This window comes from Barbus barbus (assembly GCF_936440315.1).
Source record: "Barbus barbus genome assembly, chromosome: 1".
NCBI classification, from domain to species: domain Eukaryota; kingdom Metazoa; phylum Chordata; class Actinopteri; order Cypriniformes; family Cyprinidae; genus Barbus; species Barbus barbus.
The window spans coordinates 20,154,291-20,176,086 of record NC_136729.1 but is presented as its reverse complement, the minus strand read 5'-3'; the positions used below and the strand labels follow the sequence as shown (position 1 = coordinate 20,176,086).

The 21,796-nt window shown below is 39.0% G+C and overlaps 1 protein-coding gene across 2 annotated transcripts in view; it reads left to right on the top strand.

Moving 5' to 3' along the window:
- The window catches only part of LOC306873729 (uveal autoantigen with coiled-coil domains and ankyrin repeats protein-like), a 42,444-nt gene that overhangs the window by 7,000 nt on the left and 13,648 nt on the right, over positions 1-21,796 (top strand). The window contains exons 1-6 of one of the 2 annotated variants that reach the window (XM_079423216.1): positions 9,186-9,905; positions 10,689-10,819; positions 17,484-17,572; positions 19,260-19,324; positions 21,068-21,125; positions 21,532-21,602. In XM_079423216.1, the coding sequence (XP_079279342.1) occupies positions 9,870-9,905; positions 10,689-10,819; positions 17,484-17,572; positions 19,260-19,324; positions 21,068-21,125; positions 21,532-21,602 (450 nt within the window). In that variant the 5' untranslated portion in view covers positions 9,186-9,869. Of the gene's footprint in view, positions 1-9,185; positions 9,906-10,688; positions 10,820-17,483; positions 17,573-19,259; positions 19,325-21,067; positions 21,126-21,531; positions 21,603-21,796 lie in introns of those variants that run through there. The other variant, XM_079423215.1, reaches the window with a different exon arrangement.

The following is a 21,796-nucleotide window of genomic DNA, read 5'->3' as shown; positions in this document are numbered from 1 at the left end:
AATGTGAAGAATGTGCTTATTTTGCCATATACAAACAAAGTCAGTGTTGTTTTAGACCCTACTGATGACAATTATTTTCAAAATATCTTTTTATGCTGCTCAGAAGAAAAAAGTCATACAGGTTTGGAATGACATGAGGGTGAGTAAATGATAACAGCATTTTCATTTTTGACTGAACTATGTCTTTATTGTAATATGTATCATAAGCAAAGTGCCATTGGTATATTTTTTTTTTTTCTCCTTTTTTTTTAGCAATGCCTGGCAGAGCCTTAAGGAGGTCTACTATCCTAGATAGCGCTACTAATACAAAGAATGCTTTTTTTCTCCCACGTAGGGAAGAATTTAGTAGGCATTGCGTGTGTGTGGTATGTAGGAAGAGGAGGGGGAGTGAGAAGGAGTTTCTAAAGGGTGTAGTGAGACAAGTCTTAACCTGCCAGTCTCAGCATTGGTTGCTGAGTGGAATGGTTGCTAGGCTTTAGCTGGCAGAGTCACAGAGGTGTGATGTCCTTTCTTAGTCTTTCGCACTCACAAACAAACAAACAAACATGCAGACACACACTCATCTTTACTATCTGTGCTTCTATTCTTCTGATTAACACTGATCAACTCTACTCAGTCTCATCAGAGTGTTTTGTGTACTTTTGAGTTATGTTGGCTTTGTCGTTTCCCTCAGGCAAATGCAATATTGGGCCAGATGAATGTTTTCTCCTCTTGTTTTTCTAGTGGGATTTTACTGAGGTCAGGCAAATATTGTTTTAATGAAATATGTGGCCCTTTGAATTCCTGGAATGCTGTGAGCAAGTTTTGCAGTCAGTTCTTTTAAAGACCCCTTGATGTTTTGATGCAAGTTTGCAAGGGTGGGACATATCGAAGAGATCATCGTAGCCAGGTATGTTTACACATACGAGGAATTTGTTATAGTGACAGAAGCTCCACAGTGCAACAGAAAGACAGCGACAGGACACAGATAATAAAAGAATAATATACAAATAGGCAATGTACAAAATAGCAAAAACACTATATAATATAGAGAATTATGTGTGTACAGGTCTAATATGTGCAAATTTGAAATGGAAAAAATAAGTATGCGTGATTGATTGAATAAATAATGTATAATAGAGTTGTTAATTGTTCATGAGATGTATTGACTGAGGGAAGAAACTGTTTCTGTGTCTGGTCGTTTTGGTGCTCAGAGCTCTGTAGCGTCGACCAGATGGTAACAGTTCAAAGAGGTTGTGTGCTGGATGTGAGGGGTCCAGAGTGATTTTACCAGCCCTTTTGCTCACTCTGGATAAGTACAGTTCTTGGAGAGTGGGGAGGGTTGTACCAATGATTCGCTCAGAAGTCCGGACTACCCTCCGTTGTCTTCTGAGGTCAGATTTGGTAGCTGAGCTGAACCAGACAGTTATTGAAGTGCAGAGGATCTGATGTATTCAATGATGGCAGAGTAGAACTAAGCAAGTTGTAAGTATTATCAAAGGTTCTGGTTAGTAAGTGCATGTTATTTGTTCATGGGTTTATAGATGAATGAAAGGATTGCAGGAACAGTCATCCATTTCAGTGGTTAAGTCAGTCCATTAGGGGGCTCCAGTGATATTGTAGAGGAAAGAATTGAAATGTGTTAGAGAAAGTGCTGTCACGCTCCTATTTTCCATCACAGACCAGAATTCACAGAAATGGGAGCAGGCGAGGTCACTATAATGTAATGCCAAAAATCCAAAGCATTCCCCACCATGACTGTTATTATTAAAGAGACCATTTCCTTTTCACTTTTTTTTTAGCTTCTGAGATATTTCACTCCTCTCTTTCTCTCATGTTATACACATTTAATCAAACGGGTTAAAGAGTTTTGATATTCTCTTTTATCCAGCAATTCCATGTTTTCATAATTTTTAGGCATTTTTCAGTGTCAACAAGTACACAAACAAATCGGTGGAAATATCAGAGCACGTTTTAGAGAGGCTGTCTCCAAAGCTCCATAAAAGTTGAACTTTTAGATAAACGTAAGTTGCAGAGGCTGTTTATTTTGGCCCCCTGACATGGGAAGAGATACTATTTAATTTAGTTTGAAATAACAATTGAAAAAGGAGTGACTGTGTGAGAGAGTTATAGTGGGAGTTATTTAGTCTGGAATTCATCCTCATTCATCAGAGCAGTGATAGGACTCCGCTCTGGTGGAATAAGATGCCTCCGCTTTGATAGAGACGTTGGACGGACTGGAGCCGGTCAACAGAGGATGAACTCTGAAGAAGTCATGACTCCCCTGTCTAGAATCCACTGAGATATGCTGTGCCACCCACAGCCTCTCTGTCCCTCCTGACTAAATGATGAATAAGGCATCTGACTTGACTGCATTCAGTCTGGTTTAAAGTTTATCTTGTGCATTTCACTCATTCTGAGCGCAACGACCAACTGCTTTTGTGTCATAAACTACCTTTTTGTCTTATTCGGCAAGGATGCAATTCAAAACACAAACCTGTCAAAAGTGACCGTAAAGATGTTTATAATGAAATAGAAAAATATTTCAAATAAATGCTGTTCTTGTGAACTTTCTATTCATTATTAAGCAGCACTTAATGATTAGAATGATTATTTGAAAATAATAATAAATGTTTCCTGATTACCAAATAGGGCTGCTCGATTATGACAAATCATAATCACGATTATTTTGGTCAGTATTGTAATCACGATTATTTAAAACGATTATTAGTGGGCTATATGACCAAAACTTTATATGAAAGATTTATTTAAAGCTAGTGATATATATCAAATATATATTTTCTGTAAATAAGGTTGCTATGACATCTACATTTTAGAGACCAGCGAAATGTCACAATTCTCAGTACCACAGTAGAATACCAGAGTAACTAATTAGTTAAAAACAACGACAACAACAAAAAGGTCCTCAAAAATATTGGAAATAATTAAACTGCCAGTAATAAAAACGCAAAGGAATACAATAGAATAAAAGACACAAATGAAACAAACTGTGCTTTAAGTTTTTTTAAATGCAAGTCTATAGTAGTTATTCAGTTAACAGCCTGCTAGAGAAATTGAATGACCTAATGTAAAATAAAACCGCATAGTCTTCACTGTAAGAATTAAACTTCCTTTTGTTTCTCAGTAAAGCTGCAAAAGTAGTCAAGAGCAGTGAGTGATTTTGACTTTCTTTTGTTGTTTGATTATTAATATAAAGCACACAGTCGGCAGCAGGAATATAGCCTGCTGTCACTTTAAGAGCCGCACGGATCCAATTTACTGTTACACAAGTATATTTATTCTCAACTGTTTACGTTCTTTTATTACATAACAGACGAGGGTTTACACAAATAATCTCGAAGCGCCGCATTTTGACACATTTTTGCGAGTATTTGACCGTTTAGGCGCTAAAAGATGACTTTACATGTCCGTGTTGTGTTCTGTCTCTGAGCGCATACACGGTAATCTTCCTGACGAAGCGCATGTTCTCTGTCATGCTTTTAAAAACATCAATCAAGCACGTCCCATTTTGCAAAAGTCTCGTTACACGATTTTGCTGATTTGTATTTGAAATTGGCCTTTTATGGAGGAACAAAAGGGCACCGCTGGAAAGGGGGCGGAATGGGCCGCAATAATAGTTTTATCTCGATTACTGTATTTTTGTAATCGTTGGAGGCCGAAATCGAAACTGAATTTCGATTAATTGCACAGCCCTACTATCAAATCAGTGTATTAATATGATTTCTGAAGAATTAAGAGACACTGAATAATGGTATAATGATGACTGCTGAAAATTCAACTTCAACCATCACAGGGATAAATTATTATTATTATAATTTTTTTTTTTTTAAATCTATTCAAATAGGAAACTGTTATTTTAAAATGGTAATAATGTTCCACAATATTATGTGTTGCTATAAATGTAGCCTTTTTGAGCATGAAAGACTTCTTTCAAAAACATTAAACAAAATATTATCTCCATATCCACTTATTTTGTTACATGTTACGATATATAGCGACGATTAGTAGTGAGCTTGCTTTTTAATTAATGAAATCATCTTTCCCTCCGACGTATTTGCCTTGAACTCTTGACAAGTGCTTGCACATTTCCCAAACACGGGCATGGGCATGCTGATGAGATGTTAATTTTTCATTCCTCCCTTATCTGTTGATATTCTCAGAGTGTTTGCGGAATAATGAGCACTCTGCTCTCAAACACCAATCGCTTTTCATTTTAATTGAGAAGCTTTTTGACAAATGGTCAAGGACTTGAATATTTATAAGACAATTATATAACACAAGAGTATTAAGTTGCTTAATGGTGTCAATGAAATCGCAGGATTGTCCTATGTTGGTTTTGAGATGTGCTAAGAATTATGCAGTGGGGGTCTGAAGAAAGATGAAATATGAGGATGACACTGTACAGGTCAGCAGAAATCTGATCTTGGGCTTTTCCCAGCTGTCGGAAGTAGAGGAAAATAGCTGGGAAGTGTTCTGACCACTGGGTCAAAAGTCAGATCAGAAGGTTTTGATCAAACAGCTGGACGAGACCCAACTGTGTGTCTGTGTTCCTGTCTGGCCCTGTCTTGTTTGTGCAAAATCTATATTCTTCTCAGTTTCTCCCACAAAGAGTAATAAAGCAATGATAAAGTAATTGAGACAAAGCTATGTGCACTGCAATATTACAATCAATGCTAAATAAACACCTCTTTCTTTAGTCACCTTTAATCTCTAGTAGGGTCTTTTTCTATCAAAATTACCAGTGAGAATTTACAATACTTCATTTAAATGCAAATAATATTCAACTGAATTCACTCCTTTGGTTAATTTAAATAAAAACAATGGCATGCAGCCCTCAGGCTATTCTCAACTAATCAGCATTGCTTCAAGTTCTTCCAAGTGATTATTTAAGTAAAAAGTTGGTAATAAAAATGAAAAACGGTTACTTTCTCTTTGTCTGGTCAGGATTATTGTTAAATTATTTATTAACTGACAGTAGTTACTGAATTATACATAATACATTATACAAGGCCTAATGCACTGACCTGTTATTTTGATCTGAATTTTTATTTTAGTTAGTTATTCTTGTAATTATTTATATATATATATATATATATATATATTTTTTTTTTTGACATAATTTTACACACGCACGCATATATTTATACTTTTGGGTATTCATGTATATTAATTTCTCTTAATTAGTTGAACTCAGTTTAGACAAAACAGTGTTTACATGAATACATTGCCAAGACATTTTAACCAGGAAGTGATTGACAAGTCTTAAGATATTACTTTGTTACCGTCCTACTTATGACTAGTCTAGCATTCTTTCTCCTACTATAATGACACCATAGGAGATAACTGAAGTTAACTGGTGGGGCCAGAGCTAACTACATTCTAGTTATAACCGAAAATTAGATAATGTGTGAGAAACTGATACGCCCTATGTCCGTTAACTCCATTTAGGTGTTGCTATGGCAGCGTTACACATTTTCAGTCATAGTATTTGGCATGTCTGTGGGCCGAGACTGCCATCAGCCAATAGTTATCTTCATTTAGCTATAGTGTACATTTAAACACATCATCTTCCGAAAGTTCCTCTCTGCTTTTCTTTAGCATACTGACACACTTCGCTGAGATCAAGATGCGTTTTGGGAGGATAGCGGCCCTAATTAAAGCATCCATTTAGCCCAGCGCTCGACAACAGACACTTCAAATAGTCTCCAGTTAACAGTGCGCACAATAATGCAGGTTAGACCCTTAACCATCATAATACAAATCAAACACCACGAGAGACTTAAAAAATGTTTCACAAAACAAGTGATTTACATATAATCTGAATGTGTCAATGAATAAGGGCAGTTTAATGAGAGATGAGTGCATAGGAATTATTTATTTATTTTTTTGGCATGAAAGTGATGAGTTTCTGAAGTGAATGTGGGACAGTCGTATATTAGTATTATTTATAAACCAATACTGTAATAGTAGCTATATATGTTGAATTAGCTTCTTTTTTTTTTTTTTATATATTCAAATTTAATTTTATTTGTGATTTTTGTAATTTGTTTTTTACTTTGAGCTTTATTTCAGTTTAGTTCTAGTAATTTTAGTACTTCAGCTTTAACTTATTATATTTCAGCTCTTTTATATTCAGCATTTGATTTCAGATTTATTTAAATTAGCAGATTTATTTTTAGTTAACCGTAACAACACGAATGTGGGAAATTGTTTCCGAAGAAAGGTCAAACCAGTTTGCCATGCTCGGCACTAAAAACTTGGATCACATTAAAAAATGTGACCTGAGATGATTTTCTTTTTGCATACTAATTGTATTGGTTGTTTTTTTTTTTTTTTTTTTTTTTTTTTAACAAAAAGAGGATATTACACCAGTATTCTCTGCTTCAGGCTTGTGATATGTTTTTGATGTGGAATTAGTGATGGGGTAGACTCCCAAGAATCCCGTTCTTTCCCTCTCTTCCCACCTTCAGCAATCCCACCCTTTACAGTCACTTGAGAGGGTTACGTCTGCCTCCAGAACTTTCTAAATCCAGCGTGACCACTCTCTGCTCCACTTTGGGGGGGCCGATTGTGGTTTGTGCAGCACTAAATCAGACCTGTTGATGTGTGGATGGCATGTCGCTGGTCTGAAGGGACGAGAGATTTTCTGTGTGAGAAGAGTGGAAATATGACCAAAACAGATGCATGCGATGGCCTGATTTTTAGCTGCAGGTGTCCTTACAGGGAGCAGCGAAGATGAATCTGTTGAGTGAGCTGTTGTGCAGATTTCAGCTTATGCCATTAATAATTCGTAGCTGTCAACATATGGCCCTGGGCTAGTGCAGGTTAGTAGTTAAAGCACTGACTCGGTTACTCATTTTATGCAACGAGACACATGCTTGATTGCTCTTTCACACAATAACTGCCTGGTATTGCTCTATCTCTTATACTCTCTGTGTGTTATCTTCGTATATCTGCACACAAGTATCTATATCGTTCTTCTATGTGTCTTGATTTATGGCCATGTACGTTTGCTGTTGCCAGGCAAGACTGTGGGTGTGTGTGTGTGTGTGTGTGATTTTTGGGATGGGGGATAGGGTTTCATTTTTACAAGGTGTTGACATGAATTATAACACACAGAGACACCCAGACTGCCCGGCAGCCAAGATTTAACCTAGATACATTGTCCAACCAGAGAGTTTATCACTTCATACCTTGTTGGTCTTCTTAATCTGTTTTTGTTGAAAACACAAGTAGAGTGTGTTTTTGTGTAGATTTCATGGGCACGTTAAAATCTGCACTAGAAAAACGACACACCCTATTACTCAACTTTATAAACAAACCAACCTGTTTGCACCTGTCCCTTGTATGCAAATGGATTTTGTTGATGCATGACATAAACACATACTCGTGATTCGTCAACTGTACCCAGAGGTTAAGATTCTTAATGAGTTTTAATTTGAATCAATTAAAATACTATGATTTAATTTTTTTTGGAAAATAAAAGACATACACTGATCTTTGCAGATGTAATGAACACTAAAGTTCGACAATACGAAGTGCTTGATGTGTCTTTTTAAAATATATTATTCCAACAATAAAAATTCTGTCCTCACACTCATGTAGCTTTAAAACTGTATGACTTTCATAAAATATTCAAGGAAAAAATTTATTTTTTTTGTGTATAAAGTGAAAAACATTTTTCAAAATATGATCTTTTGTGTTCCACAGAGATAGTCGTACAGGTTTAGAATGACATGAGGGTGAGTAAATAATGACAGAATTGGGGTGAACTATCCTTTAATCACTTTCAAAGTTGTTGACATTAAACCTGCCGTGACGTCTGAGGAGCATTGATATTAGAGCTACAGCAGAAGGCATTATTATTATCATTTAAAGCTAATTTCGACATTACAGTACTTTCATTAAGGCCCACCTCTAACTGTTTCAACAAGTACACAATTCTCTTGAGTTACTGGAATAGTCAAACCCATTCATTTGAAAGGGTTGTCCACATACAACCATCTGTTTGTCTATGTGCATAATAGTGTTAACACACCAGTCAAAATATTGGCCACACCTATTCATCCTTTATTATTACTTTTTTTTTCTTCTTCATTTTACAACAATAGCAAGTTCATTGAAACTATGAAATGACACAAATTGACGTATAGGAATTATGAAGTGACAATTGAACTCTACTGATCTCTAAAGTGTAGCTTTAAAGTTGTCACCCTTTGCATTGATTGCAGCTCTGCACACTGAATTTTCATGTGCTGCATCCTGGGATGATTTTAAAAACAGTATCGAAGTGGTTCTCATGTGTGTTGACCACCTTCTTTTGGCTCTTCCATCACTTTTGGGTAAAACTCCTCCTCGGTTTTGCTAAGGAGTCTCTTTGTCTGCAAAACTAATTTCAAGGTTTGAAACGTCAATCATTATTAATACAGCATCAATCACGTGTGCCCAAACAAACAGACACACAGTGTATATTTTCTTTGGGCTCGCTCTTTAATATGGCACTGAATTGCAGTTGTGAGGCATTTAGCCTATTCACCCAGTGTCCTCTGCAAAAGACAAAACAAAACCGAAATAGTCCACCGATCCACACTATTGTGCTTATTTAAGGTACTGGACCCTATATGCATCCATTTCAGTGTCATTGTTTCTATGGGACCTAGCAGGTTTTGAGTCGATACCCTTCCCATTGCCCCCCCCCCCCCCCCCCCCCCCATATGACATGCTATACGTGTGAGTATTCTCACATGTATTCTGCTGTATCGCTGAGGGTAGAGGGGCGTATTAAGGGGTAACCGAACTCCCCCACTGGCGCTGGTGTGAAAACCTAATGCGTCCCTGCAGCCTTTTGATCCACTTTCAAGTCTCTCACCTACCAAATTAAAAGCTGACGTCTTGCTTTTAGAAATAGATCATTTGCGTAATGTTTGTCTTGCAGATACAGAGACGGCATGGGGTAATTGTAAACAGGGTTTCAGGCTCCATATGCCAGGCAGCTGATTGTAAAAAGCCGACACCTAATCCTGCTACCGTGTGCTTCGTCCGTCAGCTCATCCACCCCCCCACCCCACCCCCTTGAGGCTTGAAGCGTCTCCTCAGACCGCCAGATGATGACCTGGTCTGGACCAGAGACGTTAATCTCCTAGAGATTAATGGTTGTAGCTTTATGTGCGGCCGTGGCTGCGGAGGGGGATACAGTATGTGCCTGCAGCGCTGAGGTTCCTCTCATTTGGCTGGCCTTGTTGCTCACGGGTGTCACCGTAACGGTTACTCATGGACTAGATATGCTAGGATGGTTTATTATTAGCAGTTCTACCTCAATCAGTCATTGGAGGAAGGTCTGAGGGGCAAAAATAAAGAAGTAACCTCCCTGAGCTTGTCTGCATGCTGTTTACAGGGATATTTTAGACCTGGAAAAGCTCACATATTTACCACCAGAGGTGGAACGTCCTTGCCATTTGACATAGAGGAGCAAAGCAGATACAGACAGAAGGAGAAGAGAACGTAAAGCAAGATAGAGGCTGTACGGATAGGAGGACAGTCTGACAGAGAGGAGAAGAGACAGAGACTCAGCCCCGGAGGAGGAGCTGCTGTCCTGGGGCTGGTCCCTGTGCTACAGCGGCTCACTCTCTGTGTGTTTGCGCTGTTTCTCGTGCCGTGATGAAGTCTCGTGGAGAGGCTGTGTGCTGGAGAGAAGTTCGAGGACTCCGCCGAGGTTTCTAGTCCCCCTGCGAGGCGCAGGCTGCCTGCTGGAGAGGGGGATTCATCTGAAGACCATAAACACACACACTCGCTGGCTGAGTGTTCATTTTTTCAGACAGATCTTTTTCTTATTTTGTACTTCTCCAGACCACGGCAAAAGGACCACCAAGATGAGTCGATGGCTCAAATGCACCTCCATATACTTTGTAGGTATCAAGATTCTCCAGTGGTACTTTTCCCTTAAACTTTGCTGTTCTTTTTTCTTATGTATGCAAAAGCTGGAAGGAGAGAGGCTGATATTTAATTGAGTGTGTGTGTATGTGTTAAACTGCTCCAGTGTGGGAGAATGACTTATAGCTTTCTCCATGAATTCAGGAGTCCTGCAGGAATTCTCCTGGAGAGTGAATTGTTGCCTGAGATCTTTGGAGCTTAGACCTCTTTTGAAAAGCTTGTGTGAACTTGTATGGCCATGTCAGACTTAAAGCATCTTTTGTTAATGCAAAAGCTTTTATTTTTTTTTATTTGAATAATGTGTATTAAGACTACTCTAAAGTATTTATTTCCTCAGGTGTTACTTTGGTTCATAAGTTATTTAGTGTCCTGGGTGATTATTTATTATTTTATTTTAATGAAATTTTTATTGACATTCAACATCACAAAAACATTTCCATTTTCATCAGATACTTAAAGTGAAAAGTTATTTTTTTTTCTTTTTTAAATTTATGTAAGAAAAGCTGTCGTCCTTTTTATTTTGTGAAGACTTCAAGCCTTTCGTTTCCTGTTGTGCTTTTGAATATTTGAATACATGGTGCCCTGGAGTTGTTAACATTCCTTCGTTCAGCTAATTATACTTGTGATCACCACCCTGATCATTAGGGGAGTCATGAACAATAGGTGTCACCTCAGCAGCTTTATTGAACATGACACTGCTGTCTTTGTGTACATGCTGATGTTATGACTGTTCTGATGTGTCTCTCTCTATGCTTTAGAACACCGACTGGAATAAGTATGATGACAGGCTGATGAAGGCAGTGGAGAGGAGGGAGGTGGACAAGGTCGCAGCAGTGCTTGGCAAGAAGGGCATCATCCCCACCAAACTTGACGTAGAGGGCCGCTCTGCGTAAGTATCCCTGTCACTAAGGATGGGTCACCATGGTTGACTAGTCATCCAACAACTGATTAGGCTATTAGTAAGGTCAACTGGTTTATCTAGATCTTTTTATCTAGATTTGTTTGTTTAGGAAAGTGTGTGAAGTTAAACAGTCCTGTATTTCAAAACTTGTTTCCAGAATCCTGCGTTCTCATCCTCGTCTTTGCTTGTGGTCTAACTGTTTAACTTAAGAACACATCCCCAAGAAACATGGGCTCTCTTGATGGGATTAACCCCAAACCAGTCTAATTATACAGGGCATCCTTAAGACCAATGAATCGACTAGGCAGCGTACCAATTAGTCTGTTTTGAAAATGTAGTTTTGCACATACCTGCCTGAAACGCACACAAACTGAGAGATTATTAATATTCATTCAAATACTTGAACACTCTTTACATCTGAATATTTCTGTAATATAGGCACAACACTATTTAAGATCTTTCATTATATTGGGATTCCTGCTCTATCATAATTGTAAACTCTGCTTTCAATGTAGTACACAGATTTATCATGCATCAGACTGATTGTCACTTCATTAGCCCGTTTTTTAATTAGGGGAGTCCTGTTTATGTATTTATGCTTTTGTTCATACTTTGGTATTTATAATTTAACTGATAGGCCCTATGTTTTGTCCAATCTGGACTGAAGCATTTTGTGCCTGACCAAAAATTTGAGTAAAAATTGGAAAACATGTTGTGGTTAGAGATGCTTGACCCGGCGCAGACCAGAAAAGTCCAGAACAGACTGGGCCTCCTGGGCCGGAAATAGGTCTTGAGTGAATAAATCTATGCTTGTGTACACTGACTAAATTTAGTATCTAGAAGTTTTTTCTTTCCTAAACTGTCATGTTAATGGCTTACTTAATCTTCTTCTGTAAGTTCCAAGTCCAGAGAGCTTTAGATGATGCCTTTTTATTTTGGGGTAAATGCAGGAAAAGTATTTGGGGTCAAAGGTGAATCGTTGAACCGCATTATTCAATATCACTGAGTGATGTTCCACATTATTGCATGGCCACACAGTAGACTCCTACATTGGTGAATCAACTGTCTTTTCCTGTTTTAGAAAGCCTAGTTGGCCTCCCATCAATCCCTGATGTTTTTACTGCCTTGACAGGGTCTATGTAGGGCATAGACAGACACATTTCAGCTTGATTTAACCACCGCTTTGTTTCATTCCCTCATTTAAAGCCATTAGGTTTCCCTTTGGGTATTTTTGTCATAGTGTGAGATTCTTCTTGCCCTGTTGGGTGGAGAAGAGCTTGACTTGTAATAAGGTGCTAGAATTTCTCAGGACTAAATCAAGAGCATCGGTCGCTGTCACAGTCGCCGGGTCAGTGTTATAGTGTAACAGAGCTCAATTAATAAACACCAGCCTGTTATATGAAACATGCTTGTGGATGTCAGTCTGCCATAATGGCTGCCAAATGACCTGAACATGGGGATATGCAGCCTTTTTGTGCATAGTCGAGTGGAATACACCGGTCAAATGTTGACTTTGGATTTGTGGAAATCCTCTGTTCATATATAGCAGGACCCCACATGCAGACTGTGTTTTCCATTTCCCTTACCGGTCAAAATAGCTCACAGGGCGGGCAGACCACGAGGATTGTAGGGTGTAATCCACTAGTTCTGGTGGGTAAATTGGTAACCTGCATTAGGACAGCATTTTTGCCTTGTGTGCAGATGGAAATGAGCAGATTTCTATGTGTTTCTGTCTTTAAATAAGAGTATGGAATGAAATACACCTGCTTGATGCAGCTTGCTAATAGATGGTTAGCTGACAGGAAACATAGACCAAGCCTTCCTGCTGTGGCAGTAACCTTTTGTTTCTTTAACACACCCAGTTTTGAAAATACACAGTTTGTTATTAACACTTTGCAAATTCCCAATGAAAGTAAAATGGTTTTAAAATTGGTTTTGGTTAGTAAATAAGATGGCCAGTAACTTTGTTAGGAACTGAAACATAATATGTGACCCTGGACCACAAAACCAGTCTTACGTCGCTGGGGTATAGCCAAAGTCGTAGCAATAGCCAAAAATACATTGTGTGGGTCAAAATTATTGATTTTTCTTTTATGCCAAAAATCATTAGGACATGTACCATGAAGATATTTTGTAAATTTCCTTCTGTAAATATATCAAAACCTAATTTTTTATTAGTAATATGCATTGCTAAGAACTTCATTTGGACAACTTTAAAGGCGATTTTTCTCAATATTTAGATTTTTTTTTTTTTGCACCCTCAGATTCCAGATTTTCAAATAGTTGCATCTCAGCCAAGTATTGTCGTATTATAACAATTGTTATTCTTAATTAAAAAGCACAACAACAATAAAACAGTATGTTACAATGACAAACTAGCTTACATGGCATTTATTAACAAAAACGAATAAGACGAGGCATATCAACGAGGGGAAGTCGTGGCTTAATGGTTAGAGAGTTGGACTCGTAATCCAAAGGTTGCGGGTTCAAGTCCCCATCCGGCAGGGATTGTAGGTGGGGGGAGTGAATGTCCAGCGCTCTCTCCACCCTCAATACGACAACTGAGGTGCCCTTGAGCAAGGTACCAAACCCCCAACTGCTCCCCGGGCGCTGCAGCATAAAATGGCTGCCCACTGCTCCGGGTGTGTGTTCACGGTGTGTGTGTGTTCACTGCTGTGTGTGTGCACGTTGGATGGGTTAAATGCAGAGCACGAATTCCGAGTATGGGTCACCATACTTGGCTGAATGTCACTTCACTTCATATGGACACATCACATGAAACAAAAAGAAAAGTAACACTAAACTGGCTGTCGCTGACAGGACTTTTTCTACAAGAATATCAACATGTTCACCTTCTCTGGTTTAAGAAGCGGTCTTTTACTATAGTTTGAAAACCAAATCCTCCGTTGCGCTCAGTCCGCTGCGCGGCGAGTATAAACCGGGCTCTACCCACGAAGCGCTCGTGCTGAAAGCGCCTCTCTTCACGTGAAATCTGACTCCTGCTACAATGTGCCGCGGCTCTGCAGCGCGTGCTGTATGAAGCAGACGCTTTGGAGCAGTGCAGATCGTGCACTCGCACAAATGCGACCACGTCAAATTTTAACTCTCACACTCAAAAAATGGTCGCAGTCTAGAGACCTGGCTTATATTGTATGAATTTCATAAAATTGATCCTTATGACTGGTTTTGTGGTCCAGGATCACATAAATGGTTTAAGTCAAATTGGAAGACTGAAAATCTGACCCTCACTGATGTCAGTGAAGTGTCAATTTATTAGTAGCTCACACATTTTCTAATAACTTTGACCTCAATTTACGAGTGACACTATTACCCCTTTTCCACCTAAGCAGTTCCAGGTGCTAGTTCAGAGCCAGTGCTATAGCTGGTTCTTAGTTAGTTTGACTGGCGAGCCCTTTAAGAACCGGTTGCTTTTCCACATGCTAGGGAGCCAATACAGAGCCAGCTCTTACGTCACTGAATACGTTTCATGTTTCGGTTCACTAGCGCGGCACAACAGGCTTGTTCGATGTACATCAGCGCCACGCAGATCGATCGAGCGGCACACAACACACTAAAGCACCGCGAGAGCGATCCAAAAGTATAAAGAGCCGTCTGCTTTCCAGTCGCTCCCGCAGCACCCCGATATACCTCGCACCGACCGGTCCGCGCAGCGCTGATCTATCCCGGACAAGCCTAAACAAACTATCAGCAATGGCGGACGTTGCGGTTCTATTTGATGTTCATGGCTTTGCGAACCTACATCGGCATCCAAACACGGCGAATCAAACGTGTTAGCGTTTAGCTGCCATTTCAAATGTGGCGGTCCAAGTTTCTGTTTGTCTTGTTGGTCACGGTAACCCCGCCCACAGCTTCTGACGCAAGCGGTTCTTTCTTCTAGCCCAGCAATGTTTTGGTGCTACTTACGAACCGCTTTTCCTGGTTCGGAGCTGGTGCTTTGGATGTCGAAAAACAAAGAACCGGTTCAAAACTAGGCTCTGGCTCCGAACCAGCACTGGAACTGCTTAGGTGGAAAAGGGTTATATGACCTGTCCTATTTTTCAAAGATTATTAGGAAATGGTTATACATACTGTTTGTGTGTGTAATTGAAGTAAAGTTGAAATAAAATATAAATATTACATTTAAACTTAAATTACAAAGTGAAAATAAAAATAAATCTACATAAGAAATAAAAGCAATTTACAATAAATCTAAATATTAATGAAACTTAAAATGAAAACTGAAAAATAAAAATGTAAAAATAAATGACCGTTCAAAATATTAATAAATACTATAATACGTATATAAATAATGAAATTAAGCATACCAGCAAATGAAAGTCCTTAGAAGCAAACAAGTTCTTTTATATGATGTGTTATGGGAGTATGAATGAATGATGCATTTATATAGCGCTTTATTGTGTATTGCTGTACACCCAAAGCGCTTTACATTTACATTTATTCATTTAGCTGACGCTTTTATCCAAAGCGACTTACAATTGCTATACATGTCAGAGGTCGCACGCCTCTGGAGCAACTAGGGGGTTAAGTGTCTTGCTCAGGGACACATTGGTGTCTCACAGTGGATTCGAACCTGGGTCTCTCACACCAAAGGCATGTGTCTTATCCACTGCGCCATCACCACCAGCTTTAAAATCATGTGGGGGGGTCTCTCCTCAACCAGCACCAGTGTGCAGCATCCACTTGGATGATGCGAGGGCAGCCACAGTACAACGGCGCCAGTGCGCTCACCACACACCAGCTACAGGTGGAGAGGAGAGAGAGAGTCATTGAGCCAATCAAGTGGATGGGGGAGGCCATATTAGGAGGCCATGATAGACAAGGGCCAGTAGAGGGAATTTGGCCAGGACACCGGGGTTACACCCCTACTCTTTACGAGAAGTGCCATGGGGTTTTTAATGACCACAGAGAGTCAGGACCTCGGTTTAACGTCTCATCCGAAAGGCGGTGCTTTTTGACAGTATAGTGTCCCCGTCACTATACCGGGGCGTTAGGACCCACACAGACCACAGGGTGAGCATCCCCTGCTGGCCTCACTAACACCTCTTCCAACAGCAACCTAGTTTTTCACCGGAGGTCTCCCATCCAGGTACTGACCAGGCTCAACCCTGCTTAGCTTCAGTGGGCAACCGGTCTTGGGCTGCAGGGTGATATGGCTGTGGCCATATGACCCTGCAGGGAATCACGCTACTGTCTCAAAACTCAGGCTTTATATATTTTTATTATTATTAATTTTATTTTATTTTTTTGAAGATGCTTGACTAGTAAGAAATATTTATGACTAGTGAATTTTCTCAATTTGTTCACCATTGACAGACATGACAAAGTTCATTATAGGGCATGAACACACACAAACAGAAATTTCTTTAGAAGTTCAAAAGATTCTTTTTGAGTTATTTAAAGGCCTCTTGCAGCAGCAAAATATTAAGTAAGAATGAGCCTTGCGTTCAGTAAAGTATTAAAATTCCTAACGCATTCCACACTTATCGGATACTCCGATGCATTGAAATTACTTTTGCTGAACTGCAGAGACTCTGGTGACAGACTAGTGCAGCATGCAAAATTCAATTCAAACTGGCCCCCCATCCCACCTCTCTAGCACCTCTAAAAATACATGATGTATCTTGAAGCCGCAGATATGCGAGTCAGCCAAGGAGTTGGAGCCAAGCTAGAATGACATGTCTAGGTCTTCATGACCATCTGAGCCCTTCAGTCTCCTCCTAATGAGGGTCACTTACCATTATAACAGTCACCTTCTTTCCATATACCTAATAAAATGTTATTGCTTTGAGTCATTTTTAGTTATGAAATCATATTTGGAGGAACCTGCGACGCAATGAGCTGTGTCTTCCTTTTGGCTTCCCTGGAAATTGTATTAACTTAAAATTTTAGATTAAAATTGAAAACATCATATAGTAGTGGAACAATGTTGTTTTGATGACTTACAAAATGACTATAATGCAACTAATGTTGTATGAATTTGAAAAAAATAAAATTTCAGAAAGTGATGCACACTAGGGATTGTGATGAACTGCCACATCGCTGAAAGGGTACTGATAACATATGAGAGATTCTCTGTCCTTAATTCTAATGATAACAAACTGCCACCCATCCATCACTCCATGGGTGATTGTTTGGGACGGTGTGTGGAGTTATCCACATTTTCACCCATCAATCTTCAGGTCAAAGGCCTGTCTACATGTTTGGCTTCTCACCATCAACACCACCTAAAATAACGCTTTCCAAACAGGTGAAAATCTGCACGTCTCTTCACAACATGTCTGAGAGACATTCCCGACTCTTTGTTAAGCTCAAAGGGCTGATTTTTATCAATTCTGCATCTTGCATATGAAGTAAGAAGTGAATGTGAATTCATTAAATATGGACATTATCTTGGCCAGCATTTTGATAATGCAGGTATGTTTATATGAGATGTATGAATAAAAAGTGTGCTTATGTAAAGTGCAGAGTTTTGCATGCAGATGCATTTGAGAGAGTTGAGTTTCTCTAGATGGTAGCCCTTTCCTCTAGAATGCGGATGATGGTGGTAAGAGCAGGCATCAATTTCAGCATGCACTTGCCACAAGTTTAACCCTTTCTCCTGTTTCTGTTCTTTCTCTCTCTTTCTCTTCAGGTTCCATCTCGCTGCCTCCAGAGGACATCTCGACTGCCTGAACCTCATTCTTAATCACGGTGTGGATGTCACAGCCACGGATGCCACAGGTGAGGATTTTTCTCTAAATGGGTGAGTTTGAATACCAGGGAACACCCATAATGATAAAATGCATCCCATAAATGAACTTAACCCTTAAATGTATTTTTGTGGACAGTAAAACGCTGTCCGGTCTCCTAAAGGGATGATTTACAAAATGGTCATTACTTACTCCCTGTCAATATCCAAACCAATAATTTCCAAATTGAAGAACAGACATGTCTCAGAGTTCATTGAAAATATCATCGTTTGTATTTCGAAAGCAAACAAAAGTCTTATGAGTTTGGAATGACATAAGGGTGAGTATAATTGATGACAGAATTTTTATTTTGGGTGAACTAATCTTGGTTGAACTTCTCTTTAAATGTAAATGATAAAGCCAAACTTTTTTCACCAGAGAGTGAGGTTATTCTGGAAAACCTTTATAGACATAAGCCATAATGTCACTATCAAATTATATGCATAGAAGAACTGTTTAAAGGGGACCTATTATGCCACTTTTTACAATATGTAAATAAGTCTCTGATGTCCCCAGAGCGTATATGTGACGTTTTAGCTCAATATACCCCACAGATAAATTGTTATAGCTTGTTAAAATTACCACTTTTAGGGAATGAGCCAAAATGCGCTGATTTTGAGTATGTTGCTTTAAATGCAAATGAGCTGTTGCTCTCGGAGAAGAGGGCGGAGCTTCAAGAGTTCAAGCTCCGCATTAGCAGACAGTGCTAGCCTTTGCAAATAAACATTCCACTATTAATACAAACCTGTTATATTTACAGAAAACGTACTCTGTTTCAAAGTCAGTCATCTGATTATACTGTGCATAATAAATTTCACGTTTATGAATTACACAGACGGGGAGCACGACGGGGAAAAAAAAAGCCCTCTTCTGATCATGAGCTCAACAACTTCAAGCGATCGACTCGCATTGCTTTCATATGCAACTTTTAACTACCACATTCCTATTTAAGATCATTCTGATAGCACTTGAAGGCAGCATCAGTGACAACAGGCAGAGACATTGGTAGCTTTAGCAATTAGCCTTACAGAGTTCCAAGAAGCTCTTTCAGAAAGGCAATTTGGAAAACAAACACGTGATATTTACTTTGTCTGAATCTGACGTTCACGCACGAAGCGTTGGTATTGATTCCTAAATATTTGGGGGAAGTTACCGATATTTTTCTGGGATATTTCCTTCGAAGATGAAATTTAACTACAGTGTCCTCAGCTCAGATTATGGCGACTCCTATGTTCATTAGTGCATCACAAAACACAACACTTGTAAAGCCTCTTTGGTGCTGACATTGTATATATTTCCAGTAATGGCGGACTGCAGCTTCTTATTCAGGACTGTGTCTATGCTAATAAGGCAGAGCGTCACAAAGGGGCGGGACTTTTCCCCCTCAGTGTCGTGCACAGAGGGAGAATCTGAAATGACTGTTCATGATTTATTTATAGGTTTATAGGTTTTATAATTTTTTTTTACATTAGGCTGGTTGTTGTCACATACTGTGGCCACATAACTGTGTTCAAACACCTTATAAAAGTGATTTTTGCATAATAGGTCATAAAATGGGAATACATGTGGAACATTTTTGTTAGACATTGGTCTCTACAAGCAGACTGGTTAAGATTGGTTCATGTAAAACACTTTTGTTATCTAATGGCTCCTATTGATTTGTTGTTTTGTTCCTGTAGGAAAAAACGCCTTACACCTGGCAGCCAGAAATTCCCAGTCTCTATGTGTGCAGAAACTACTCCAGGTAAAGCTGCTTTTCGCAATCAAGACAGTTGTAAGGAATGGCTAGAAACTCAATGTATTTTTGTACTCTTTTCTTTTAAAGCCAGACAATTTCTGTTCTATTGTATCCTCTTTTTGATGTGAAGGAAAGGTGTTGAATCATATTTTTGAAGAGTAGATATGAGGTTTTCTGAGGACTGTGATGATGAGATGAACTTCAGAAAGGATTATTTAAGGCCTCCATTGTAGGGCTGTGCCGATTCAATCTTGTATCAATGTGCCCAGGTTTTCTCCTTATATTGTGTCAATACTTCACTATTTTTCTAATTCTAATTATGATTTATGACTTGTATCATTCCCTGAAGTTCAATTAGGCACTTTCTGAACAGCATAACAGTCAAAGCTGTATCATTGAAATGCAGTATTAAACAAAAGTAACACTCTCTCTGAATCTGTCATCTGATCTCTCTGAATATCTTCTCTATCGCATTTGATACGATTTTAATAGCAATCCAGATATATCGTTATATAGCAATGTGTTGAATCATGATGTACAATTCAAAGGTTTAGGGCTGGTATGATTTTTAATGTTTTTGAAGTCTCACCAACTGTATTTATTTGATCAAAATTCTATTGCTATCGGTGAGCTTACTTCAGCCCACAGGCTCTTAAACAAGCATAACAAAGAAAACGATGACCTGAACTCAATTGCATAACTCTGAACATGACATCCTGATTATGAGAAAATGATGCTGTTTGAAGGCAAATCGAGCAGATCTTGTTTACAGATACGCTGCTTAATTTCAATCAATTAATCCACAAACACATTTTGCAAGAGGGTAAAACTCTTTCTCTGTGCCGTTGTGAGTGATGGTGCTTGAAATAATTAAGATAGGAAATGATTACTATCACTTGCTTGTTGATGACTCCAACAACAGCGTCTTTGTCACAGTGACTTGTTTGTGTTAATTACTTTGTACCGTAGGGAGCAAAATGAGAAAAATCTGACTCTACTAATTATGCAAAAATGAGTTTCAGTATTTGAAAGTTTGTCTAATGCTTGCCTTTGTAATCACTGACAGCTAATATGAAGCGTAATCCACCATAAGTGTCATGACTGCGTCCTGTTATTCAAACAACATTGACACTCACTGGATGAGAGTATTTTCCTGGGTGTCTGCAGTGTTGACAGCCTGCCCGTACTGTAACCTGCAGTCTATATTTCTATGCCATCATCATGTGCAATCTGAGACTGGCTCCTAGAGCCCATCAGATAGAGTTACCCAGGACACAGTTAGCCAGAAAGACCATGTGACCTTGCTACTGGTTTTGGAGGCTGTTGCTAGAGCATAAAAGGTTTTTATAGTGACTGAAGTCAGATGAGTTTTTTTGTTAGAGGTAGCAAAAAAGAGGTGGAGAAAGTGTTGGGAATATTGGAATATGGAGAGAGTAAAAGAGATTTTAGAAATGAGGGCACAGGGGGTGGTGGGATTGAAGACCACTGAGGCCAGTATCTTAGCAACACTCCTTTGCTTGACCTGGTTTCACTTCTCCGGTTCAGAATCATTTCAAAGCTTCAAATTAGAGTCTCACACACCCATGTAATTCTGTTCAGTTCTTGGTTTTTGTGTTCATCTGTTTAGGAACAGGCAGTCATCATGGATGTTTTCGACAGTTTAGAGACTCATCCTCTGACCTTTTTAAAGCTCTATGGCCATGAAGTGTTTGTGAATGGTGTGAGTGTGACGAGTGTTTTGTGTTTCAGCACAATTGCCCAGTGGGAAACGTGGATCTGCAGGGAAGAACAGCCTTGCATGATGCTGGTAAGCAAAAAGCTTTGTACATTTTGAGGTTTTGTTGCAATTGAACTCTGCAGTCTTCTCTCTTCCACCTACCTTGAGGGTTCTTCTCCTTCCATTTTTTTTCTTTCATTCTTTCTTTTTACTTCCTCCTACAACAAGTGGTGAAGCAGAGATGGAAAGGGTAGTGGGTGAACAATGAATGTGATTCTTTGAGGTGGCAGCAGCCGTAATCAATAAGATGTAGTTCATGGGCTTATTTTCCTTCCCTCAGAAGGCTTTCATGTAAGATTTAGAGCTCTTGCTCTTACTCTTACTTTGCTCTTAGATTTATTTATTTAATTTTTTTTATATTTGAGTGTGATGTCTACTGAATCTAATTCGCATGCTTGGGGGAAATATGGAATATTATTATTGTTTGTTTTTTCAGTTATGGCCGGCTGCTCCTCCAGTGTGAAGCTGCTCTGTGACAGTGGGGCATCAGTTAATTCCAGCGACTTTGTGAGTTAATATGTGGCTTGTGGGATACCTTCATGTCATCTCATTCTTTTTACCTGGACAAATGTTCTGTATTTTTATTTCTCCCCAGATGTAATTTATTTTCAAATGCTCTCTCAGATTAGTAAAAAAAAAAAAAAAAAAAAAAGTATTTTCTGTTTGAATTGATGCAAATGTGCGCTTTTATGTGTGTTTAT